The sequence below is a fragment of the Neoarius graeffei genome, chromosome 21, assembly GCF_027579695.1.
Source record: "Neoarius graeffei isolate fNeoGra1 chromosome 21, fNeoGra1.pri, whole genome shotgun sequence".
In the NCBI taxonomy this organism is placed as follows: Eukaryota; Metazoa; Chordata; class Actinopteri; order Siluriformes; family Ariidae; genus Neoarius; species Neoarius graeffei.
In genome coordinates, this window is record NC_083589.1 from 56,832,884 (window position 1) to 56,860,297 (window position 27,414).

General features: G+C 41.7%; 1 protein-coding gene across 2 annotated transcripts in view; it reads left to right on the plus strand.

Annotated features, from left to right (window-relative positions):
- scube1 (signal peptide, CUB domain, EGF-like 1) overlaps positions 1 to 27,414 on the plus strand; it is a 217,979-nt gene that overhangs the window by 19,018 nt on the left and 171,547 nt on the right. For both annotated transcript variants that reach the window (XM_060903404.1, XM_060903403.1), the window contains exon 3: positions 4,844 to 4,969. In XM_060903404.1, coding sequence (XP_060759387.1) covers positions 4,844 to 4,969 — 126 coding nt within the window. The remainder of the gene's footprint in view (positions 1 to 4,843; positions 4,970 to 27,414) is intronic.

Sequence of the window (27,414 nt, forward strand, 5' to 3'; positions counted from 1 at the left end):
TTAACTGGGAGCCAGTGCAGGTTGTATAGAATAGGAGTGATATGATCCCAGGGCCTGGTGTGAGTGAGTACCCTAGCAGCTGAGTTTTGGACATATTGCAGCCTATTTAGTCGCTTGGCTGGGATGCCATTGAGCAGGGCATTGCAGTAGTCCAGTCTTGAGGTGACAAAAGCATGTATAAGCGTTTCAGCTGCAGATGAAGTCAAGGAGGGACGGAGTTTGGAGAGACTTTCCAGGTGAAAAAAAGCTGTTTTAGTGATACTTTTAATGTGTGAGTCAAAAGAGAGAGTAGAGTCCAGAATAACACCCACATTTCTTACTTCAACAGTAGTGGAAGTGAAATAACCAGGAATAGATAGCTGTGAGTGCTCCAGTTTTTTCAAGATAGAAGGGGTGGAAATGAGGATGGCTTCTGTTTTGTCTTGATTTAATTTAAGAAAGTTCTGCACTATCCAGTTGTTAACTGCATTTAGACAGTTGACAAGATTGGATGGAGGGAGTGGGTAATAGGGTTTGGTTTGAATATAAATTTGGGTGTCATCTGCATAACAGTGAAAGTTAAGCCCATAATGCTGTATTATGTGGCCAAGAGGAAGGATGTATATTACAAATAATAAGGGTCCCAAGACAGAGCCCTGAGGGACACCATGAAGGAGGGGTGATTTAGGGGATCTAAAGTCTCCAGTTGACACAAACTGTTCTCTCATGGTAAGATAAGATTTGAACCAGGCTAAAGAAGAACCAGTGATCTCGTACGGCTGAGCACCCCTGCAGCAGAGTTTTGGACATACTGTAGCCGGTTAATTCTCTTTGCTGAGACTCCAAAGAGTAGGGCATTACAGTAGTCCAACCTGGATGTAATAAATGCATGGATGAGTGTCTTGGCAGCTGATGAGGTGAGAGAGGGACGGAGTTTGGAGATGCTTTTAAAGTGGAAGAAGTGTTTTATTAAGTGTCTATAAGTGGATAAAAGTACAATGTGACAGTCATTAAAAAGTAAAGTATATTGCATTGGAAGATTGCTGTGGTATAAGGCGAATATAATACTTCAGGATGTGCTGTTAAAGGAAAATAATCAATTTAAGGATATTCACAGTAACTCTGTTTGCATTGGGCTGCCTCACAACACCCTGTCATTGATTATTTTCATATAACAGCATACTACCAAGCAGAGGGAACCGTCAGGGCCTTCTAGGCCTTCAGAGAAGGCCCAAACATATTAGCATTTCAAATGTTATATTTAATTTCTTTCATTTTTTAATTTCTTTCATAATTTCATTATAATTATTCTCTTCTGATTCTAATTTGGCCTAATTTTCTATCAAATTTGCTTCAGAAATGAAAGGGTTACTGTCCTGAAAACATTAAAATCGAGTTATCCAATGAGATTTTTTTTGTTTGTTGTCTCTCGGCTGAGAAGAGTTTAGAGCTGCTCACTCATTGGTTAGGACTTCATTGCCAGGACAAAAGGCCATAGCAGTGTATGTTTATGTAGGAAGTGACAGATGAGTTAATTAACCAATCAGATTTTGATTTATAGTGGGAGGGACCAAAAATGTATCACGCTCGGCCTTTTTGAAGGCCAATGCGAGCTTAACTGCGAGTTGGCGCCGTCAGCGCAGCAGTAAAGTCACCTTCCAGCCAGTGTAGCGTTCATCAATATTGTTAACGAATGCTAATAAAGCAGTCAGGCCAGTGTTATTAAGAGCAAGTAGCGCAGGCTAACGACTGAGAAACTAAGATTTCTGTCTCCAGACTCTTCTTCCACACTGCACGCTCGCTACAGTATTTTTCACTCGGACTTAAGTATTCATTTCTCTGTGTAATTTACTGAGTTACTTTTAAACTCACCATCGACAGCTACACACAATAGAGCAATCTGGCAACCTGCTGCTAATCCTTTAAAAAATCCTTTGCCCTGTTGCTTTTTTGGTGTGTATGACTAAGTTTTGGCTGAGCTCAAGTCCCAGCTTTAATAGTAACGGTTCGCCACTGCTACCAAGTGTTTTATTCCTTATATGCTGTATACGCCTTAAAATAAAAAACTGTTTACAGTTGAAGCCTGGTCTTTTTGTAATCTTTAACCATCCAGTTTGGGTGAGTCTGGGCCTACTGTAGCCTCACATTCCTGTTCTTCACTGACAGGAGTGGAACCCAGGGGCGCAGATAGGATTTTTGAACTGGGGGGGACTGAGCTGTCAGCAAATGATTCCATTTTGTGTACAGTATATATGTATGTGTGCGTGTGTGTGTATATATATATATTATATATACACTACCGTTCAAAAGTTTGGGGTCACTTTAAATGTCCTTATTTTTGAAAGAAAAGCACTGTTCTTTTCAATGAAGATCACTTTAAACTAATCAGAAATCCACTCTATACATTGCTAATGTGGTAAATGACTATTCTAGCTGCAAATGTCTGGTTTTTGGTGCAATATCTCCATAGGTGTATAGAGGCCCATTTCCAGCAACTATCACTCCAGTGTTCTAATGGTACAATGTGTTTGCTCATTGCCTCAGAAGGCTAATGGATGATAAGAAAACCCTTGTACAATCATGTTAGCACAGCTGAAAACAGTTTAGCTCTTTAGAGAAGCTATAAAACTGACCTTCCTTTGAGCAGATTGAGTTTCTGGAGCATCACATTTGTGGGGTCGATTAAATGCTCAAAATGGCCAGAAAAATGTCTTGACTATATTTTCTATTCATTTTACAACTTATGGTGGTAAATAAAAGTGTGACTTTTCATGGAAAACACAAAATTGTCTGGGTGACCCCAAACTTTTGAACGGTAGTGTGTATACATGTTATTTCACCTCCCTCACTGCCATCACCAGGAACTACCTGCAGGCCAAGACAATGATAACATTTTAACATAGCCTATGGAAATCCAAAGTTTACACATTATCATCACACACAGAAATTGCAAAACTGCAAAACTAGTTTTAAAACCGCTAAATTCCAACTGTTAAACATAGCGAGAGGCTGGGCTACGTGTGTGTGTAAAGTGTAAACCAGTGCATTCTGACTTTCTAACTATACTTGTGTGTTGCGTGAGCGGCAGTCAGTCAACAACTCTTCGCAAAGTTTCCTTATGAAACAATATGCTCGCTGAAATTATGGCAGGGAACGCCAGATTAAACATTAAAACTGCCTTCTGAGCACTGTATCTACAGGCTACCACCGAAAGAAGGAGGCTACCAGAAAGGCATCTCTACTCCGTACGATTTTACTTTCACTACGACATTACTTCGAACAGACTATCAAAAAATTGCAAGGTGATGTGATAAAGTAAGGCACAGTTTACTTACAGTCGTTTTTTTTTTTGAAAAAACGATGCAATCGTTTTCTGCCTTTTGGCACCCTTCATCATGCCGTGTTGGGGTCCTGAACTAGGAGGAGCTGTCCCCGATATGCCTGTCAAACTTGTTGTGGGTAACCATAGCAACCAAGCTCGAGCTCGCAACCTGTGCAGTCTGCGCGGTTGCAACTACGTATGTACTGCTGTGCACCTCAATAAACCGAATGGTAATTAGTCTTTTGATTTTTCCGTGAGGTTTGCCTTATGCAAAGAAAGACAGCATAGACGTTTTTTCCTCCCTATAAGTGGGGGGGACCGAACGAGGTGAATTTAAATCTGGGTGGGACGAATCCCCCCCGTCCCCCCCTCTATCTGCGCCCGTGGTGGAACCCCATGTGATCTGCTGTTGTAGCCCATGTGCTTCAATGTTTGATGTGCATTCTGAGATGCTTTTCTGCTCACCATGGTTGTAAAGTGTATTTATGAGTTACTGTAGCTTTCCTGTCAGCTTGCACCAGTCTTGCCATTCTCCCTCTGGCCATGTCCCACAGAACGGTTGCTCACCAGATGTTTTTTTTTTCTTTTTTTCTCACTATTCTGTGTAAACTCTAGAGACTGGTTTGTGTTAAACTCTTAGGAGATCAGCAGTTTGTGAAATACTTAAACCAGCCCTTCCAGCACCAGTAACCATGCCATGGTCAAAGTCACCGTGATCACATTTTTGCTCCAATCTGTTGCTTGATGTGAACATTAACTGAAATGAATCTGTATTGCACTGCTGCCACCTTATTGGATATTTCCATAATATGCAGGTGTACAGGTGTTCCTATTAAAGTGGACATCTGCCAGCAAATTAATTGAGTGATGTTCCAGTTTTTATGTGTGAAAAGGACTTATCTTCTTTGTTTAAGTGTAAAAAAGAGACAGCCTGGAGCTGTCTGCTTGCTGCTGGCTGATGTCAACAACAGCTCATGGGCAGGAAATCCAGTCTGCTAATGACCTCCTCCTCTCCTGACAGCTATGACCATGCCCCTAACGCTACACACACACACACACACACACACACACACACACACACACACACACACACACATCTGGAGAGGTTCACTATAGTTACGCATTTACGCATCCTACTCCTTTCCCTCATTTGCTTCCTGTTTTTCTGTTTTGTCTGAGCATTTGCGCATTTGTGAGTTGTTCTATAGCTTCCATCTAAACATGCAAAACCAAAACACCAAGCTACAAAAAAAAAAGTTTACGGATTCTTTAGGGATGACCTGGCTCTGGGTTTGACAAGTCTGTGTACTTTGACAGCACTTTTTTGCTCCCAAAGCCATAAACTAACACTCTTTGAAGAGGAAAGGAAATAAACAGCATCAGTGTACTGCATGCGATTGCAATTGGAGTTTGGGTATGTGTGTAATGAATGTAATACTGAACAGTGAAAATGTAATGTATGCAATATGAATAAATGTATGTATGAATGAATGAATGTAAAATTAATACATTTCTTCCGTGCTTGTATGTATTCCCTTTTAGATTTGGACGAATGTAATAATGAATACACTGGTGGGTGTGTCCACGACTGCATCAACATCCCTGGTAACTACAGATGCACATGCTACGATGGCTTCATGCTGGCGGATGATGGACATAATTGTCTAGGTAAGAAAAGTGCAGCTTTTTCTTTGGTGTCTTTCTTTTCACAAATACACAATTGCACATCCAGAAGTAAACATTCATTCACTTGTTTGTTATCTATACCGCTTATCCATTGCGTGTGATGGGTGAGCTGGAGCCAATCCCAGCTGAAATTGGGCAAGGCACAGGGTACACCTTGGACACATCACCAGTCTATCACAGGGCTAACACACCTACGGGCAATTTAGAGTAGCCAGTTGACCTAATCCACATGTATTTGGATTGTGGGAGGAAACCCACGCAGGCACGAAGAGAACATGCAAACTGCATACAGAAGGTCCAGCAGTCTTGAACCCAGAATCTGATACTGTGAGGTGATGGTGCTTACCACTCCACCACCATGCAGCCATGCAGAAGGAAACAGTTCAATTCAATTTTACTTATATAGCACTTTTAACTGTGGACATTGACACAAATCAGTTTTAAAGAAATGTGGATGTATATTTAGATTTAGATACTTAATGAGCAAGCCAGAGGTGACAGTGGCAAGCCAGAGATAACACGATGAAGAACCCTTGAGAGGATCCAGTCTCAAAAGGGAACCCATCCTCTTCCCATTGACAACAGATAGAGTGATTATAACAGTACTGAGCGTGTTGAATGCTGAACGAGACTGTCAATGATGGCGTAGCTCACTCCGGCCCCGTCTAGTCCAGAAGGAACGATCTAAAGTGGGCCACCTTGTGCAATAAATGTTGCAAGCTATATACAGTATATACAAGCTATATGTAGAAGCTATATACACCCTAGGAATACCGACCTATTTGCCAGAAATAATCCACAATGGCAAGGAATTGACCGAGAAGAAGCGATTTTTGTTGAACTGCTCATTAACTCTTTACCCCTTAAAGCAGTTGCTACAGCCACGCTTGTATATGTATATACTGTTCACTCTTAGAACATATTTACAAGAAAAAAGTCTAAAGACAAGGTTTTGACAAGGTTTTGGACAGGGTGTCATATGTCGTCATTATGGGATATACACGGGGTCGTCATGTGTCGTCATTAAGGGGTAAAGAGTTAAGGCTTAATTAGTCCATAACTTCATTAATAACTGTAATTAAGCAAATCTGGGTAGAAGTTCTATGCACCCTAGGTACCCCTACCATCATGCCAGAAAGAATCAAAATCGGTGAAGAATTGAAGGAGAAGAAGCGATTTGTGCAGAAACTGCTCGTTAGGACTTAATTAATCAATATCTTCATTATTAATTGCAATTATGCAAATTTGGGTAGAAGTTATACGCATCCCAAGAAGATCTACCTTCCTGCCGAAAAGAATAAAAATCGGTGAAGAATTGAGGGAGAAGAAGCGATTTGTGTAGAAACTGCTCATTAGGGCTTAATTACTCCATATCTTCATTATTAATTGCAATTATGCAAATTTGAGTAGAAGCTATATGCACCCCAGGTGGACCTACTTTCCTGCCAAAAAGAATAAAAATAGGTGAGAGAGAACAAGTGATTTTCGTGAAATGTGGACGACGCCAGACGGACGATGGACGGACGACGGACAATGCATGATGGCATAAGCTCATTGCCTGTCGGCCGGATGAGCTAATAGTGTATGAAACTTGAACATAAACTGTCTCCAGTATGTCTTAAGCGATGCAAATAAGACCATTCCCTCCAAACTTGAGGGTATCCATGTCATACCATCCACAGCAATCTTTAAGCTATCCATGGGATGCCATCCTCAGCAGCAGCGAGCGATTCTAAGGTGACAGAAGCTCCATGCTAAAATAGAGCATCAGGATGGGCCATGCAGGTCCGGAGGGCAGAAGGAATTACTCAACCGGGGGGGACTGAGAGGTACCGGTATGGTCCCGTCCTGTAGTGGTTTGTGACGGTGCACATTGAATGCAAAGTGCAAACAGGGTTTTTGGCAGAACTAGCTATGACAAGGGATGGTGGCATCCAAACATCCCATTTTAATGAAACTGTCTGTGCCCATGAGCCAAATCTACATGTTTACCTCAGAGAAAATTTATTAACAATAAGCTTGACTAATCAAGCAGGTTTTCAACCTTGACTTAAAGAATGAGACAAACCCTGTGTCCTAATTCGCGTACTTCCATTAATACATGTCTATGTAGTACACTGTGTGAACTATGTACTTATTTAGATAATGTATGAATTTCTTTTAATTTTAATTTTCCTTGCTTGTGTGCATATTTCACATGACATGGAAATTACATCGCCACTGGCATCAAGGATATACACTCCTCAAACTGGCTGAAGATAGGTTAATGGTCACTCCCCTTCCATTACGTAGCCAATATAGTGATCGATGAGGGTGAGAAGTGTCCAGCATTGCAAACTTAACTTTTTGACTGTTTTGAGAACAGCATCCGGGTACTCATAGTGCACTGCATGTTGCAATACTTGTCAGTATGAACGCACTTCTCTCTCTCTCTCATTATCTCTAGCTGCTTTATCCTGTTCTACAGGGTCGCAGGCAAGCTGGAGCCTATCCCAGTTGACTACGGGCGAAAGGCGGGGTACACCCTGGACAAGTCGCCAGGTCATCACGTGGCTGACACATAGACACAGACAACCATTCACACTCACATTCACACCTACGGTCAATTTAGAGTCACCAGTTAACCTAACCTGCATGTCTTTGGACTGTGGGGGAAACCGGAGCACCCGGAGGAAACCCACGCGGACACGGGGAGAACATGCAAACTCCGCACAGAAAGGCCCTCGCCGGCCACGGGGCTCGAACCCGGATCTTCTTGCTGTGAGGCGACAGCGCTAACCACTACACCACCGTGCCGCCCCCGTGAACGCACTTATGTACTCAAAATAGCAAGTTTAAGTGTGGAAGTACATGAATTGAGACACATGGTATGTCTTGACCACTGATTGGGAAGCATATCTGCAGGGTTTGTGGGAAAAGGCTTTGCCCCCTGCTGCAGGCTTCATTATTCTAGGTACTAATAAAGAGCCTGAATTTTTTTTTTTTTATCCATCCTGAAGAATATCCTATGACGTTTGTGACACAAAACATAACTTCAAATTGATGTCTTATTTATAGCTAATTATTGATGGTTAAAAATTTTAGCACATTAGTTGCTTATTTGGGGGTGGCACGGTGGTGTAGTGGTTAGCGCTGTCGCCTCACAGCAAGAAGGTCCGGGTTCGAGCCCCGTGGCCGGCGAGGGCCTTTCTGTGCGGAGTTTGCATGTTCTCCCCGTGTCCGCGTGGGTTTCCTCCGGGTGCTCCGGTTTCCCCCACAGTCCAAAGACATGCAGGTTAGGTTAACTGGTGACTCTAAATTGAGCGTAGGTGTGAATGTGAGTGTGAATGGTTGTCTGTGTCTATGTGTCAGCCCTGTGATGACCTGGCGACTTGTCCAGGGTGTACCCCGCCTTTCGCCCGTAGTCAGCTGGGATAGGCTCCAGCTTGCCTGCGACCCTGTAGGACAGGATAAAGCGGCTAGAGATAATGAGATGAGATGAGAATTTATAAAGCAATGCAAGCACAAGCTACATTATTAGCATTGAGGCAAGGGTGCTATAGTCAGCTAAGGGCGCAGAGGCTAGTTTCTTCCCTTCAACTGAAGTCATCTAAGTCATCAGCTATATTTTACTCTTGCCATTTTTACTCTTATACATTGAGAATTTCCCCGAGATTCGGCTTGCACCCATATTCTAGAAAAACCAAACGTTGCCTTTACCATACACACAGCTAGCCTGTCTCTAGTCCACTTTCTCTTGAAGAGTTTTTCTCTCCTCTTCTCTTTGCCAAGTGACCTCTCCAAAGACCCCTCCGTAAGCGTAAACAAACACGCCTCTGTGCGCTTTGGGAAGTGCAGCCTCATCTAGCACAGCTCCCTCATTCCACTGCCGCTGACAGGAGTCGGCTGGAAAAAAAAAAAAAAAAACCCTCCCGGTTATTTTCTTCTCTTTAAAATGTCACCTCAAGTGTCACCAGTGGTGCAATCGCATCCATTTCCCAGAATCCAACTGGCACGGTGGATGTTTATGTTAGTGGTTAAAAATGGACGTGTGCAGGGAAAAGTCAGAGAAAATTAATAACTCACCATCAGATATTTATTTAAATGGTTTGAATGTGAAATTCCATGACTCTGACAGGCAGGACTAGTTTCATGTTTTAAGGGGGCTTGCTGTGGGGGTTCAAGAATCTGTTGAAAAGTGAAATGTGTGTATGGGTTTTTCACGCTGTGTATCTTTACACATCCATTTTTATTTGTGCTGCAAGCCAATGCAGATTGGTAGGTTGAAAGATGTGCCATGGTGTGTTGGTAAATGTCCATTCCTGGGCCAGTCTTTCTCCACATCATAACTTTTGGGCAGTTTTGATCAGAGCCCATGAATTGATTTGACCCCTAAATATTTTTAGTTTATACTCAGTTTGAGGTCTTTTATACGATCACTTGTTGTCTTTCTACTGCTTTGAAAACTCTAGTAGAAAACTGGACCCTTAACATCATTTTTTAAAAATGTCCTTCAAACATCATTGCGCACACGGGTTACCAAGAGAATGATAGAGAGCATGAGGAGTTGGAGGACAGCACACAAGTAGCTTGGCGAAAGAGGACAAGCTTTGGACGACTCTCTCTCTCTCCTTCTCTCCTCCCTTCTTGACGAATCCAAAAAAAACAGAAGAGCTGGCAACATGATTGAGTTTTAGGATGCTGACCTCATGGTTTTATATTAGCACTTATTAATGATGATAAATATCCAAGAAGCACAGCACAACATGACATGACCCTTCATCACATCTCCATTCCAGCTACCTAATGTCTCATGTCTCTGCTATGTCTGTCTTTAATTCTCTTTCTCCTTGTCGTATTTTTTCCCCTCATTCGTTTCTTGCACTCTGTTTTATTGTATTGCAACATACTGAGTCTGGTGTCTTCTCTGTTTGCCTCTCAGTCTACTTTCTAACTAATGCCTCTGCTCTTTATCTTCATCTCTGTAAACTTATTAAGGTTCATGCTCTAATTATCCTTTGCCTCTCTCTCTCTCTCTCTCTCTCTCTCTCACTACTGTTTCTGTTCTATGTTCATCCTCCTGACATTTCATTTCTCCAAGCTTCCCCTCATATCCCTTTTCTCACTCTCTCTCAGTAAGTTCTTGGTTATTTTGGCCGTCTGTCTCTCTGGAACGACTCCAGGCTGTTTCCTCAGAAGCAATGGGCTTGTTTTCTATTTGACATCTTTATTGTGGAGTGTTTCAAATAGAAGACTAAACGGTGGTGCTGGGAACCAAGACAAGACCTTAGAGGGCCGACACTGAAGACAGCTTTGCTGTTCTACATCTCTTCTTTTTTTTCTGTATGTCTCTCTCACTTTCCTTCTTGTCTTTATCTTTTGTCCTGGATTTCTCTTTTCTTTAGTCTTCTGCACACTTCACTCCTATACAAGACCCCAATTTCATATAGTGGTGTAAGCATGGCATACTGTATTTTGATGCAGATGGCAACCTGGGGCAGAGCAATGTAGCGGTAGAAAGGGGCGGGGCTAGAATATCTCATCTCATCTCATTATCTGTAGCCGCTTTATCCTGTTCTACAGGGTCACAGGCGAACTGGAGCCTATCCCAGCTGACTACGGGCGAAAGGCGGGGTACACCCTGGACAAGTTGCCAGGTCATCACAGGGCCGACACATAGACACAGACAACCATTCACACTCACATTCACACCTACGGTCAATTTAGAGTCACCAGTTAACCTAACCTGCATGTCTTTGGACTGTGGAGGAAACCGGAGCACCCGGAGGAAACCCACGCGGACACGGGGAGAACATGCAAACTCCACACAGAAAGGCCCTCGCCGGCCACGGGACTCGAACCCGGACCTTCTTGCTGTGAGGCGACAGCGCTAACCACTACACCACCGTGCCGCCCGGGCTAGAATATATACGTTGATAAGAGCTGTGATTAGGTATGCTGCTGCAATATCCAATCAAATTAATTCCTGTCATTTTCTTAAAAAATCAAACTTATCAAACTGACATTTTTGTAATGACACTGAAGCATAACTTTTTAGACTAATGGTGATATTTAAGTCGTAGAAGTAGTCAGCTGACTGATGGAACGTACAACAACACTTAGCAGATTTAATTACAACCCCAATTCCAAAAATGTTGGGACGCTGTGTAAACTAAATAAAAGCAGAATGTGATAATTTGCAAATCAAATCATGGAAACCCTACCGTATATCTCATCTCATCTCATTATCTCTAGCCGCTTTATCCTGTTCTACAGGGTCGCAGGCAAGCTGGAGCCTATCCCAGCTGACTATGGGCGAAAGGCGGGGTACACCCTGGACAAGTTGCCAGGTCATCACAGGGCTGACACATAGACACAGACAACCATTCACACTCACATTCACACCTACGGTCAATTTAGAGTCACCAGTTAACCTAACCTGCATGTCTTTGGACTGTGGGGGAAACCAGAGCACCCAGAGGAAACCCACGCGGACACGGGGAGAACATGCAAACTCCACACAGAAAGGCCCTCGCCGGCCACGGGGCTCAAACCCGGACCTTCTTGCTGTGAGGCGACAGCGCTAACCACTACACCACCGTGCCGTCCGAAACCCTATATTTCATTGAAAATAGTATAAAAACAACATATCAAATGTTGAAACTGAAAAATTTTATTGTTTTTTTGAAAAATATATGCTTATTTTGAATTTGATGTCAGCAACATGTTTCAGAAAAAAGTTGGGACAGGGGCATGTTTACCACTGTGTTGCATCACCTCTACTTTTAACAACACTCTGTAAACATTTGGCAACCAAGGAGACCAACTGCTGTAGATTTGAAAGAGAAATGTTGTCCCATTCTTGCCTGAGATACAATTTCAGTTACTCAACAGTTCGGGGTCTCCTTTGTCATATTTTGCGCTTCATAATGCACCAAATGTTTTAAATTGGAGACAGGTCTGGACTGCAGACAGGCCAGTTTAGCACCCGGACTCTTTTACTATGGAGCCATGCAGTTTTACTACGTGCAGAGAGTCATTTGACATTGTCTTGCTGAAAGAAGGAAGGACTAGGTGTGGTCACAGCTACCTTACTGTGTAGCGTGAAGTAAGGCCATCCCAGAAAGAACATTATTATTATTCAATATGGTTAACAATGTCTGTCTGTCATTCTCATAATTGAGGGTCAGTTATCCAGGAAGCCATCAGCTAGCTTCCCTGAATTCTCTTGGGTGATTATAGCACACCAGAGGGACACATTCACAATTTAGAGTAGCCAGATGAACTAATCTGCATGTCTTTGGACTGTGAGAAGAACCTCACATAGGCACGAGGAGAACATCTAAACTCCATACAGAAAGGCCCTAGTCAGCCGCTGGACTCAACCCAGAACCTTCTTGTTGTGAGGCGATAGTGCTAAGCACTGCACCACCTTGCAACCCTTAACAATGTCACATGATACAAAACTGAAGAACTTGGTAAATATCGCTACGATAACCCAGCAAAGATCGTCAACAAGTGTAATGTCATAAAGCCACAAACAAGTTTAACTTGCTCATACGGAAGCGAGCAATTGCCTGACCCACTGACCACAACAAACAAACAAACAAACAAACAACTTACAAACATCCAAACTTTTTTTTTTATGTTAGTGATGTTGGGCGGCACGGTGGCGTAGTGGTTAGCGCTGTCGCCTCACAGCAAGAAGGTCCGGGTTCGAGCCCCGTGGCCGGCGAGGGCCTTTCTGTGCGGAGTTTGCATGTTCTCCCCGTGTCCGCGTGGGTTTCCTCCGGGTGCTCCGGTTTCCCCCACAGTCCAAAGACATGCAGGTTAGGTTAACTGGTGACTCTAAATTGAGCGTAGGTGTGAATGTGAGTGTGAATGGTTGTCTGTGTCTATGTGTCAGCCCTGTGATGACCTGGCGACTTGTCCAGGGTGTACCCCGCCTTTCGCCCGTAGTCAGCTGGGATAGGCTCCAGCTTGCCTGCAACCCTGTAGAAGGATAAAGCGGCTAGAGATAATGAGATGAGATGAGATGAGATGTTAGTGATGTTCATTATTGGAAGCATAACACTGGATTGTTGAAATTTGTTATTAGCTAATGATTTTGAGTTTGTAAAGTTAGAGTAGTTTGTAAGATGTAGCCTTATTTATGATAAAGTGACAATGTAAACTGTGCACATCCACAAAATTAAGTTATAAGAAATGTGACAGGATGTTTAAGCCTGCACTTTGAGGTCCAGAACACATTGCATTTGAATTTCGAATGTCACACAACCTGTTGCACGGCTCCACCTACATCAGTTCAGTTGGGTTCATTTCTGGTTGAGAGAAATTACATTTGAACAAAAACTGAGCCCTGAAGCTTTTAAATATTCTATCTGTGATTTCCCTTCTTCTGTTCCAGTAAAATCATGTCTCAGAGGTTGACATATTACACACCTGCTGATAAATGATATTCCCAGAGTTCCTTTGGAGCCTTTTAGTTGAAAATGGAAACCTGTTGGTTGACCCCTCAGTGATAAGAAGTTCTGGCTGCATGAACGTCGTCCTGAAATTTATTTAAAAATCACAATTTCCAAAATACCGATCTGGATGACGAAGAAGGAAAACACTGCCTGGATTTGCAAGCTTTTATTAATTGTTGGCTGCATTACCTGAATTTGTGTCAAGATCCTGTCTTGATCTTAAAATTCTCCACCTTCCAAAACTTTCCAGCACATTTCATTGTGGATGTTGCACTCTGATCTGAATAAGTTTACCCCAAAGTACCCCAAAGCATGCAATTTTAATATATGTTACATGTCACAAATAACCTGTTACATAAAGTCCAGCAACAACACCTTTAGCCTCAGTAAAAATACGATGATCTAGTATACTAGTATATGCATTCTGTGGCTAGGTTAACTATCTGGTGTGCAGGTTGTGTTGCTAGGTTAGCTATCTAGTATGCAGATTCTGTGGCTAGGACAGCTAGTACACTGGTTCTGTGGTTAGGCTGACTACAGGTTCTGTGAATAGAATAGCTAGTATACAGTTACTGTGGCTAGGTTAACTAGTATATGTATTCTGTGGGTGGGCTAACTAGCTGGTATGCAGGTTCTGTAGCTAGGTTAACTAGTGTACAGGTTCAGTGGCTAGGTTAACTAGTATATGTGTTCTGTGGGTGGGTTAATTAGTGAGTATGCAGGTTTTGTGGTGAGGATAGCTAGTTAGTCTGTAGGTTTTGTGGCTAGAATAAATAGTTAGTCTCAAGGTTTTGTGGCAAGGATAGCTAGTTAGCATGCAGGTTTTGTGGCTAGGATAGCTAGTTAGCATACAGGTTTTGTGGTGAGGACAGCTAGTTAGCATACAGGTTTTGTGGCTAGGATAGCTAGTTAGTATACAGGTTTTATGGTGAGGATAGCTTGTTAATATGTAGGTTTTGTGGCGAGGATAGCTAGTTAGCATACAGATTTTGGAGCTAGGATAGCTAGTTAGCATACATGTTTTATGGTGAGGATAGCTTGTTAGTATATAGGTTTTGTGGTGAGGATAGCTAGTTAGCATACAGGTTTTGTGGCTAGGATAGCTAGTTAGTATATAGGTTTTATGGCTAGGGTAGCTAGTTAGTATATAGGTTTTGTGGTGAGGATAGCTAGTTAGTATATAGGTTTTGTGGCTAGGGTAGCTAGTTAGTATATAGGTTTTGTGGTGAGGATAGCTAGTTAGTATATAGGTTTTGTGGCGAGGGTAGCTAGTTAGTCTGCAGGTTTTATGGTGAGGATAGCTAGTTAGGATATACCGGTAGGTTTTGTGGTGAGGATAGCTCGTTAGTATATAGGTTTTGTGGCAAGGATAGCTAGTTAGTATATAGGTTTTGTGGTGAGGATAGCTAGTTAGTCTGCAGGCTTTATGGTGAGGATACCTTGTTAGTATGCAGATTTTGTGGTGAGGATAGCTAGTTAGCATACAGGTTTTGTAGCTAGGATAGCTAGTTAGCGTACAGGTTTTGTGGCGAGGATAGCTTGTTAGTCTGCAGGCTTTGTGGTGAGGATAGCTAGTTAGCATACAGGTTTTGTAGCTAGGATAGCTAGTTAGCATACAGGGTTTGTAGCGAGGATAGCTAGTTAGCATACAGGTTTTGTGGCTAGGAAAACTAGTTAGTATACAGGTTTTGTGGTGAGGCTAGCTAGTTAGTATACAGGTTTTGTGGCGAGGATAGCTAGTTAGTATATAGCTTTTGTGGCGAGGTTAGCTAGTTAGTATACAGGTTTTGTGGCGAGGATAGCTGGTTAGTATACAGGTTTTGTGGTGAGGCTAGCTAGTTAGTATATAGGTTTTGTGGTGAGGCTAGCTAGTTAGTATACAGGTTTTGTGGCGAGGATAGCTAGTTAGTATACAGGTTTTGTGGCGAGGATAGCTAGTTAGTATATAGGTTTTGTGGCGAGGCTAGCTAGTTAGTATACAGGTTTAGTGGCGAGGATAGCTAGTTAGTATATAGGTTTTGTGGCAAGGATAGCTAGTTAGTATATAGGTTTTGTGGTGAGGATAGCTAGTTAGTCTGCAGGTTTTATGGTGAGGATACCTTGTTAGTATGCAGATTTTGTGGTGAGGATAGCTAGTTAGCATACAGGTTTTGTAGCTAGGATAGCTAGTTAGCATACAGGTTTTGTGGCGAGGATAGCTTGTTAGTCTGCAGGTTTTGTGGTGAGGATAGCTAGTTAGCATACAGGTTTTGTAGCTAGGATAGCTAGTTAGCATACAGGTTTTGTGGCGAGGATAGCTAGTTAGCATACAGGTTTTGTGGCTAGGAAAACTAGTTAGTATACAGGTTTTGTGGTGAGGCTAGCTAGTTAGTATATAGGTTTTGTGGTGAGGCTAGCTAGTTAGTATATAGGTTTTGTGGTGAGGCTAGCTAGTTAGTATATAGGTTTTGTGGTGAGGCTAGCTAGTTAGTATATAGGTTTTGTGGTGAGGCTAGCTAGTTAGTATATAGGTTTTGTGGTGAGGATAGCTAGTTAGTATATAGCTTTTGTGGCGAGGTTAGCTAGTTAGTATACAGGTTTTGTGGTGAGGATAGCTAGTTAGTATACAGGTTTTGTGGCGAGGATAGCTAGTTAGTATACAGGTTTAGTGGCGAGGATAGCTAGTTAGTATATAGGTTTTGTGGCGAGGATAGCTAGTTAGTATACAGGTTTTGTGGCAAGGGTAGCTAGTTAGTATACAGGTTTTGTGGCGAGGATAGCTAGTTAGTATATAGGTTTTGTGGCGAGGTTAGCTAGTTAGTATACAGGTTTTGTGGCGAGGATAGCTAATTAGTATACAGGTTTTGTGGCGAGGATAGCTAGTTAGTATATAGGTTTTGTGGCGAGGTTAGCTAGTTAGTATACAGGTTTTGTGGCGAGGGTAGCTAGTTAGTATACAGGTTTTGTGTCGAGGATAGCTAGTTAGTATACAGGTTTTGTGGCGAGGATAGTTAGTTAGTATATAGCTTTTGTGGCGAGGTTAGCTAGTTAGTATACAGGTTTTGTGGCGAGGATAGCTGGTTAGTATACAGGTTTTGTGGCGAGGATAGGTAGTTAGTATACAGGTTTTGTGGCGAGGATAGCTAGTTAGTATATAGGTTTTGTGGTGAGGCTAGCTAGTTCGTATACAGGTTTTGTGGCGAGGCTAGCTAATTAGTATACAGGTTTTGTGGCGAGGATAGCTAGTCAGTCTGCAGGTTTTATGGGTAGGAAAACTAGTTAGTATGCAGGTTCTGTGGCTAACAGTTGCCAAACCTGAAGAAGGCATTTCGTGTTATTATTACTAGAGTTGAGCTCATATTGAACTTTGATCTAATTATTGAAATATTTTATATTCTTTTTAAATTGAAAAATACTAAAACGATATTATAAAATATTAAAATAACAATTTGACCTGAATACCAGTCTAGTAGGCTATATAATCAGAATTTGCTGTTGAAGATGATGATTTAAGATGACATTTTTGGGTTTCGGGTTACTTGGAGCTGGGGTTCTCATACTGTTTGCATTCCTTTAACTAAATATTCTATCTGTGAAATTTCCCTTGTTTTGTTCAGAGGTTCACAGCTCCTTAAACCATACTTTTTACATTCCTTTAACAAAATATCTGCAATATTTTTATTATAAGAATTAAAATTACTTTTTATTTCTGTATTTTCTACAGAACTTATTAGGTCCAAATCATCATCATCATCATCATCATCATCATGTTACTTGTTTTTTTGAGTCAACTCAACTGTCCAGACAAACATGCTAATAACTATAAGAAATCAATAATAAATATAATTGATTTAAAATACATAATAAATGTAATAATTTAACAATAAATTTCATTAAGATATATTCCTGCATACTTGTGTGAGTTTATTATTTTCACCGCTACAACAAAGTAAAAATCACAAGAACCACTAGAGGATTTAGATCACCAGTTACCAGTGACAAATTTTCAGTGACTTTTCGATACGTCTCCCTGCTTTGCTTCTCCGTCTTTTTCTCCTTCCTTCAGTCATCTAGCACATCACACGTTCACATCACTCTCCTCTGATGTCAGACAGATGATGTCACCATTTCCACTGAACGCTGGGAGACAGCAGTAACCAGAAGTTGACTGACCACCATAAATGGACTCCAGTGGCATCAATTGGACTCCTGTTAGTGTTGCGTTAGCTCAAAAATGACCAAGTAACGTTAGTTTTAAAAGAGTTGCAACAGCCATCGTTGAATTCACCATGGTGAATATTTTTGTGGAGTAACTGGGTGTGTGTTCAGCTTTGCTTAGAAATGTCCTCGCTTAGCAATGTGTTTGTTTTAACTGAGAACGACACACACACACACACACACACACACACACACACACACAGAGCAGAGGTTCAGAGCACACACGGGGTGAAACAGCCTCTCTGTGTGTTGGAGCTCATGTCGGAAGTCGTTTCACAGACTCCCAGATGCCACATGTCAACAAGTTTAAACTCTAATTGATTTAAGATTGGCTAATGGGGGGAGGCTGATTAAAGGGTAATCTGTGCAGTTCCTCCCCGTCTTTTTTCATTTCGATTTGTATTTATTTTCCCTGCCTGCTCCTGCAGCTGGACTCAGTGTGTGGATCATTTGGTTGTTTTAATTAATGTCTGCGCTGCTGCTGTGGCTTATCTTTTTATCTGCCTGTCTGTTTATCTTTAACCTCTTTTTTCATCTTTTCAACTCATTTACTTCAGTCATAAAGGAAAAAGAAAGGATAATAAATGACCGATCTGAGTTTATTGTTTTGTAAAAAAAAAAAAGAGCCCGAGAGAGAGATTCCTTCCAAACAGCAAAATGCATTATGGGTATTCTGTACTTGAAAAGGTACACAATTTATAAACTCATCTCATCTCATTATCTGTAGCCGCTTTATTCTGTTCTGCAGGGTCGCAGGCAAGCTGGAGCCTATCCCAGCTGACCACGGGCGAAAGGCGGGGTACACCCTGGACAAGTCGCCAGGTCATCACAGGGCTGACACATAGACACAGACAACCATTCACACTCACATTCACACCTACGGTCAATTTAGAGTCACCAGTTAACCTAACCTGCATGTCTTTGGACTGTGGGGGAAACCGGAGCACCCGGAGGAAACCCACGCGGACACGGGGAGAGCATGCAAACTCCGCACAGAAAGGCCCTCGCCGGCCACGGGGCTCGAACCCGGACCTTCTTGCTGTGAGGCAACGGCGCTAACCACTACACCACCGTGCCGCCGTCAATTTATAAACTAGTTAATAAAAAAGCTGGGGTGCTGTCTAAAATGTAAATAAAAATAGAATATAATGATTTGCAAATCATTTTCAACCGATATTCAATTGAATACAAAACAAAGCCAAGATATTTTATGTTCAAACTGATGAACTTTATTGTTGTTAGTTCATCTGTCCGCAGGCCAAGCCGGATGAGCTTATGTGACAGAGGTGGACAGTAATGAAGTACGTTTACTTGAGTTCTGTACTTAAGTACACTTTTTGAGTATCTGTACTTTACTTGAGTATAATTTTTTTTGAAACTTATGACTTTAACTTCACTACATTTGAAAGACAAATATCGTACTTTTCACTCCACTACATTTCTATCAAGGTCCTCGTTTCTCGTTACTATGAAGCAGCTTTGAAAGTGGATGTTTTTTCTTTTCTTTTCTAAAATGTGATTGGTTTTTTCGCAGGTGACACTGAGACAGCCGATCACTAATCACCAGAGTCACATCACGTCCATAGACTGTATAAAATCAAGATCAGTGATTTCTCAGCAGCATTATTTGAACACGATCAGTTAATGGCGGAATGAAAGGAGGCGGTTCTTCTGGAGAATGCACGCACTCATGGCTTTACCTAGAACCCATGTTTCAGTTTTCAGAAAGGATTAAAGATACGTTTTGTTTTAAATGTTTGCTTTGTTTGCCGAAAACAAACCACATCACGGCCTACAAAAATTCGCCATCCGACCTGCAGAAGCATATTGAGGTCTGTAAACATTTTATTCCAAGAGAAAACTTGCAACGAAGTTGTCTGTGCTTTTAGAGCTAGCGATAACATTGCAAACGTAGCTATGCAGTCTGGTTAGTCAAATGACTTTCCATGGATTTACCCGCCAAGTTGCCGTAGCCTTGTCCACGGCTAACGTTAACACACAGCTAGTTAACTTGGACACTGTTAGTTAGCATGTAAAAATGGAGTTATGCTAACATGAATAATGTTAACTTATCTGAAGTCCTTTCAGAGAAACGTTTTAGCGAAATCTTGCCAAATAAACAAAATGTATAAATCTTTCTTTTCTAGTATGATTTTGAGTTTGAAAAGAGTTTTCTAGCATGTCAGGTAGAGCTTCACTGACTACCTAGCTTAAAGTTGAACCACCATGATGGCACAGCATGCGCTCATTTTGTGAATTCACATTTCTGTCTTTGGTAACGGCGTTAGGTTTTGTAAGCATTGTGGAAATAATACAACAATGCGTTGACAGAAAATGTACTTTTAATACTTAAGTATTTTTAAAAGCAAGTATTTCAGTACTTTAACTTCAGTAAAAATTTGACTGGACAACTTTCACTTGTATCGGAGTCACATTTAACCAGCGGGATCTGTACTTTGAATTAAGTAATGAAGTTGGGTACTTTGGCCACCTCTGTTATGTGATCACATGTCGTCCGTCGTCTGTCCGTCATCCATCTACAATTTACAAAAATCGCTCCTCCTCTTACAGGATGGACTGGATTTTGATCAAACTCATATACAATGTTCCCCAGGTGGGTGTGCATAAAAGTTGCCAAAATGGTGGCGCCACCTGTCATATTTACGATTTTATGGGCGCCTTGGTCAGTATGAGCTACAGCCTCATTGAGGTTATTTTATTTATAATATAAACTCATTCAATTTGATTCCTACAACATGCTCCAAAAACATTGCGACGGGCATGTTTACCACTGTATTACATCACCTTTTCTTTTAACAACAACAACACTCAGTAAACATTTGGGAACTGAGGACACTAATTATTGAAATCTTGAACATGAAATTCTGTCCCATGCTTGTTTGATATACGATTTCAGTTGCTCAAACAGCCAGGGTCTCCATTGTCATTTTTTTGCACTTCATAATGTGCCATACATTTTCAAGAAGAGGCAGGCAGGCCAGTTTAGCACCTGCACTCTTTTACGACAAAGCCACACTGTTGTAGCATGCGCAGAATGTGGCTTGGCGTTGTCTCAATGAAATAAGCAGGGACTTCCCTGAAAATGATGTCATCTGGATGGCAGCATATGTTGCTCCAAAACCTGTATGTACCTTTCATCACAGATGCTGGCTTTTTAAACTTTGTGCTGGAGACAATCTGGACGGTCCTTTTCCTCTTTAGCCTAGAGGACACAACATCCATGATTTCCAAAAACAATTTGAAATGTGGACTCATCAGACCAGAGCACAGTTTTCCACTTCGTATCAGTCCATCTCAGATGAGCTCAGACCCAGAGAATTCAGAGATGTTTCTGGATGTTGTTGATATACGGCTTTCACTATGCATGGTAGAAGCAGCGACAAACTGTGTTTACTGACAGCAGTTTTCTGAAGTGTTCCTGAGCCCATGTAGTAAAGTCTTCTGTACAATCATGTCGGTTTTTAATGTAGTGCCACCTGAGGGATCAAAGGTCACGGTCGTTCAGTGTTGGTTTTCGTCCTTGACCCTTACTTGCAGAGATTTTCCAGATTCTCTGAATCGTTTGATGATATTATGGATTGTTGATGATGAAATCCCTAAAATCCTTGCAATTGTACATTGCAAAATGTTGTTTGAAACTGCTGGAATATTTGCCCATGCAGTTTTTCCACAAAGTGATGAACCTTGCTTGTGAACAACTGAGCCTTTCCACTTACTACCAGTTAACCTATTTACCTGTGGAATATTCCAATCAGGTGTTTTTGAACATTCCACAACTTTCCCAGTCTTTTGTTGCCCCTTTTTTAGAATGACACAACTTTGGAACATGTTGCAGGCATCAAATTCAGAATGAGTGTATATTTACAAAAGACAATAAAGTTTATCAATCAATAGGTAAGGCCAAAGTGTATTCCAAAGACTAATCCAAAACCAAGGCAAAGGTCTAAAACACAATAAGGCAGTCAGAAGTAACAAAAAGCTCAGAAATTCCACAGATGCTAGGAATAGCAAGACGTTACAGTGAGCTAACAAACATAAGGTGTTTAAATGGTCCAGAACCTGGAAGTAACCAGGAAGTGATACTAAAGTAGAGGAAATGTTCTGAGCTCTCATTATAGTTTCACATTTACAGAACTATAAATTTAGTGGGGGATTTTTGGAATGAAAAGGTTACAACTTTTCTGTTTATATCTGATATTTGGAGGCAACACAGCATGAAGCCAGTACCACATTATGTACTTGAAACACTTTAAAAAATTCTAAATAATGAATGCAGCTGCTTATTTGTCTTTAAATCTGTTTGTGTAATAGTAATACCACATCATTCTTATTATTCCAGTGACAAGACCTTGTGATAATGCATTGTTGAACCCAAATAGTTTCATTGATGAGCTGTTGATTAAATTTGAGATTTTCATGTAGATAGCATATGAACAGCTGTAGCCTGTTCACTATACACTCACGGGCCACTTCAATAGTAACTTGTTCTTGATTATAAGATTTCTGTTCTTGGCTGGCAGGAGTGGAGCCCAGTGTGGTCTTCTGCTGTGGCATGCTGAGATGCTTTTCTGCTCACCACAGTTGTAAAGAGTTGCTATGAGTTGATTATATATATGGAGAGGTACATGTCGATCCTGATACACCAGAAATGCTGACCTCTTCTGCTCCTCGGACCTGCCTGATCCATCCTGATGCCCTACGTTTGGCTGGAATTTCATCACATCACTCCTGTGGAGGACGGCCCCATATAGACAGTCGAAAGTCGCACTTGGAAGATACTTGGAAGGTGCACTTACAGTAATGTGTCTCTGGCTGAAGACTACAGTGGTGCTTGAAAGTTTGTGAACCCTTTAGAATTTTCTATATTTCTGCATAAATATAAACTAAAACATCATCAGATTTTCACACAAGTCCTAAAAGTAGATAAAGAGAACCCAGTTAAACAAATGAGACAAAAATATTATACTTGGTCATTTATTTATTGAGGAAAATGATCCAATATTACATATCTGTGAGTAGCAAAAGTATGTGAACCTTGGTTTCAGTATCTGGTGTGACCCCCTTGTGCAGCAATAACTGCAACTAAACATTTCCGGTAACTGTTGATCAGTCCTGCACACCGGCTTGGAGGAATTTTAGCCCATTCCTCCGTACAGAACAGCTTCAACTCTGGGATGTTGGTGGGTTTCCTCACGTGAACTGTTTGCTTCAGGTCCTTCCACAACATTTCCATTGGATTAAGGTCAGGACTTTGACTTGGCCATTCTAAAACATTAACTTTATTCTTCTTTAACCATTCTTTGGTAGAATGACTTGTGTGCTTAGGGTTATTGTCTTACTGCATGACCCACCTTCTCTTGAGATTCAGTTCATGGACAGATGTCCTGACATTTTCCTTCAGAATTCGCTGGTATAATTCAGAATTCATTGTTCCATCAATGATGGCAAGCCGTCCTGGCCCAGATGAAGCAAAACAGGCCCAAACCATGATACTACCACCACCATGTTTCACAGATGGGATAAGGTTCTTATGCTGGAATGCAGTCTTTTCCTTTCTCCAAACATAACGCTTCTCATTTAAACCAAAAAGTTTTATTTTGGTCTCATCCGTCCACAAAAATTTTTCCAATAGCCTTCTGGCTTGTCCACATGATCTTTAGCAAACTGCAGATGAGCAGCAATGTTCTTTTGGAGAGCAGTGGCTTTCTCCTTGCAACCCTGCCAAGCACACCATTGTTGTTCAGTGTTCTCCTGATGGTGGACTCATGAACATTAATATTAGCCAATGTGAGAGAGGCCTTCAGTTGCTTAGAAGTTACCCTGGGGTCCTTTGTGACCTCGCCGACTATTACACGCCTTACTCTTGGAGTGATCTTTGTTGGTCGACCACTCCTGGGCAGGGTAACAATGGTCTTGAATTTCCTCCATTTGTACACAATCTGTCTGACTGTGGACTGGTGGAGTCCAAACTCTTTAGAGATGGTTTTGTAACCTTTTCCAGCCTGATGAGCATCAACAACGCTTTTTCTGAGGTCCTCAGAAATCTCCTTTGTTTGTGCCATGATACACTTCCACAAACATGTGTTGTGAAGATCAGACTTTGATAGATCCCTGTTCTTTAAATAAAACAGGGTGCCCACTCACACCTGATTTGTCATCCCATTGATTGAAAACACCTGACTCTAATTTCATCCTTCAAATTAACTGCTAATCCTAGAGGTTCACATACTTTTGCCACTCACAGATATGTAATACTGGATCATTTTCCTCAATAAATAAATGACCAAGTATAATATTTTTGTCTCATTTGTTTAACTGGGTTCTCTTTATCTACTTTTAGGACTTGTGTGAAAATCTGATGATGTTTTAGGTCATATTTATGCAGAAATATAGAAAATTCTAAAGGGTTCACAAACTTTCAAGCACCACTGTACAATCACCATGATAACTTTAGGACTGCAGTTATCTAAAGAGTTTTGCACTCAAGCTTCCATCAATGAATAGTTGATAACTTCAACAAAACAGAAGTCATGTTAAAACTACAATGAATTTCCTGGTTACACAGTTATACTTTGTGACTACTGTATATAGGACACAGTTATAGAAGCAAGTTATTTATAATCACGCTATCTGCTATCATCCAGATGAGGATGGGTTCCCTTTTGAGTCTGGTTCCTCTCGATATTTCTTCCTCATCTCATCTGAGGGAGATTTTCCTTGCCATCGTCACCACAGGCTTGCTCATTGGGGATAGATTAGGGATAAAATTAGCTCATGTTTAAAGTCTTTAATTAATTTAAATTTTCTGTAAAACTGCTTTGCGACAACGTCTGTTGTTAAAGCGCTATACAAATAAACTTGACTTGACTTGAGTTGACTACAGCCTTCCTGGCAGCTCAAACCAATCTGTTCATTTTCCTCTGTCTCTTACCATCAAGGCGTTTGTTTCCATCCACAGAACTGTCACTCATTCAGCGTTTTTTGTTTTTCGCGCCATTCTAGAGACTGTTGTGTGTGAAAACCCCAGGAGATCAGCAGTTTCTGAAATACTCAAATAAACCAGTCCATCTGGCTCAAACCAACCCATTCTGATGTTTGAAGAAGTGAACATTAACTGAAGCTCTTGATTTGTTTCTGCATGATTTGATGCATCATGCTGCTGGCAAGGGATCGGCTGATTAGAGAGCTGCATAAAACAGGCGGCAGGTGTATGGGTATATCTAATAAAGTGGCCGGTGAGTGTATAGTTCACAATCAATAGATTAGCATCCAAATTGTTTACCCTATAGGGTAGAAAATACCCATAACTCACTTTGCGGTTCATAGAGAATAGGAAGTAAGGAAGGAACCATTTCAGACATCAAACTTTTTAAATTGGTTTATTTCTTGGCCATGTGTTCCCTGAGCATCGTTTGCATTCTCTCTTGTTGTGTCACGTCGTCCCTGATGTCTTTTCCAAATTAGAGTTTACACAAGTGTAATCAAACAAAGCAAAATCAGTCTAGTTTAAACTTACTGTCTGAGACACCAGATGTTTCAATTTTTGGCAGCATGAGCCTTAATTAAGGGCGGCACGGTGGTGTAGTGGTTAGCGCTGTCGCCTCACAGCAAGAAGGTCCGGGTTCGAGCCCTGTGGCCGGCGAGGGCCTTTCTGTGCGGAGTTTGCATGTTCTCCCCGTGTCCGCGTGGGTTTCCTCCGGGTGCTCCGGTTTCCCCCACAGTCCAAAGACATGCAGGTTAGGTTAACTGGTGACTCTAAATTGACTGTAGGTGTGAATGGTTGTCTGTGTCTGTCAGCCCTGTGATGACCTGGCGACTTGTCCAGGGTGTACCCCGCCTTTCGCCCGTAGTCAGCTGGGATAGGCTCCAGCTTGCCTGCGACCCTGTAGAACAGGATAAAGCGGCTAGAGATAATGAGATGAGATGAGCCTTAATTAAAAGATGACAGCTGAAATTTTTTTTTTTTGAGAACAAGCAAAATTGCTGTCTGTCACATGAACAATCCATTTTCATTCATGCATTAGTCAGCAAGAGCTGCATGAGCCGAGGCCACACAGTACAGCTCCTCACCACTCACATGTTCGGAAATGCTTTTTATACTCCATCTCATTTCGGTTTCTCTGCATTTAAGAAGTGGCAATTTATATTTCCCTGGATTGATGCAATATGATATGCACTGGCACCATGTTTTGAATGAGATCTTATTTCAAATACAACACATGAGATGTGCTTGGCTGTGAGAGAGACAGGGATACCTCTGGGAAAAGCAGCATAAAGATAGGCCTTCTCTCCTTTTTCCAACTCCATTCCACCACTTGCTCGGACAGTAAAGGCCTTGCTGTCTCGGCTGCATTAACAAGCCGCCCCTACTGAGCCTAAAATAAGAGTCATGTCTCCAGGTAAAAACCAAGGGCCATATAATAAACCCCTGTGACCAAATTAGGAGCCTGTGTGTGTGCGCGAGTGTTTGCGTATTACTCTTTTTATGAGCGTTTGTGTATCCGTGTGGGTTTGAGAGAATGCCAGTGAGACGGATGATACCGTGACCAACAGCAATGGCGCTCACCCCATCTGCTGCTGTGCGACGGCATACGGGAATCCAGTGTCTGTCCATTATCTGTCTTCAGAACAAAGCATTAGCACCATAATCCCGGCTGTAGAAGCTCATATTGGGCGGTGAGTCTGGCTCTGGTGTCGCTCTGTTCGCCTGCAGTAGCGGTTATGCTGCTGTAGCGGAGGTGCTAACAGCCATAAAGCACTTTACACACACAAATAAAGAGCAGCTCCAACACTAGAGAGCTCATAAAACTCATTGCCTTTCAGTGCACTCTTAAAAGAAAGGGGCTTATAGCACGCTTGCTTAAGTAGACACAGATTCACTTGCATACAAACACTCAACAATATTTGTGTGAGTGCAAAAGTTTGTGTATATTTACATAAGATAAAATAAATAGTGTCACAAAGAAGATTAATTTATACTTAACACAGTAGTCGGCCTAACAGTTAATTATTACGTTAATTATCCGCCTCAGGCTCAGTGAATATCAGTGAATAATAACTGAGACGAAGTTGAGGTTATTATTTAAATAATATTGGCTGATTTTTTTCGTGATATATCAGATATATTCCATTCAGCGAGCATGATATTGAATAAGTCGAAGACGAGTAGCTGAATGGAATATATGTGATATACCACAAAATAAAGCCAGCCGATATTATTATTCTCATCTCATCTCATTATCTGTAGCCGCTTTATCCTTCTACAGGGTCGCAGGCAAGCTGGAGCCTATCCCAGCTGACTACAGGCGAAAGGCGGGGTACACCCTGGACAAGTCGCCAGGTCATCACAGGGCTGACACATAGACACAGACAACCATTCACACTCACATTCACACCTACGGTCAATTTAGAGCCACCAGTTAACCTAACTTGCATGTCTTTGGACTGTGGGGGAAACCGGAGCACCCGGAGGAAACCCACGCGGACACGGGGAGAACATGCAAACTCCACACAGAAAGGCCCTCGCCGGCCCCGGGGCTCGAACCCAGGACCTTCTTGCTGTGAGGCGACAGCGCTAACCACTACACCACCGTGCCGCCCGATATTATTATTATTATTATTTATTATTATTAATACATTGTCTTCATATCAGCACACTCAAAAACCAATTAACCGTGAGTCGGCGCCATCAGTGCAGCAGTGAAGTCACCTTCCAGCCAGTGTAGCGTTCATCAGTAGTGTTAACGAATGCTAATAAAACAG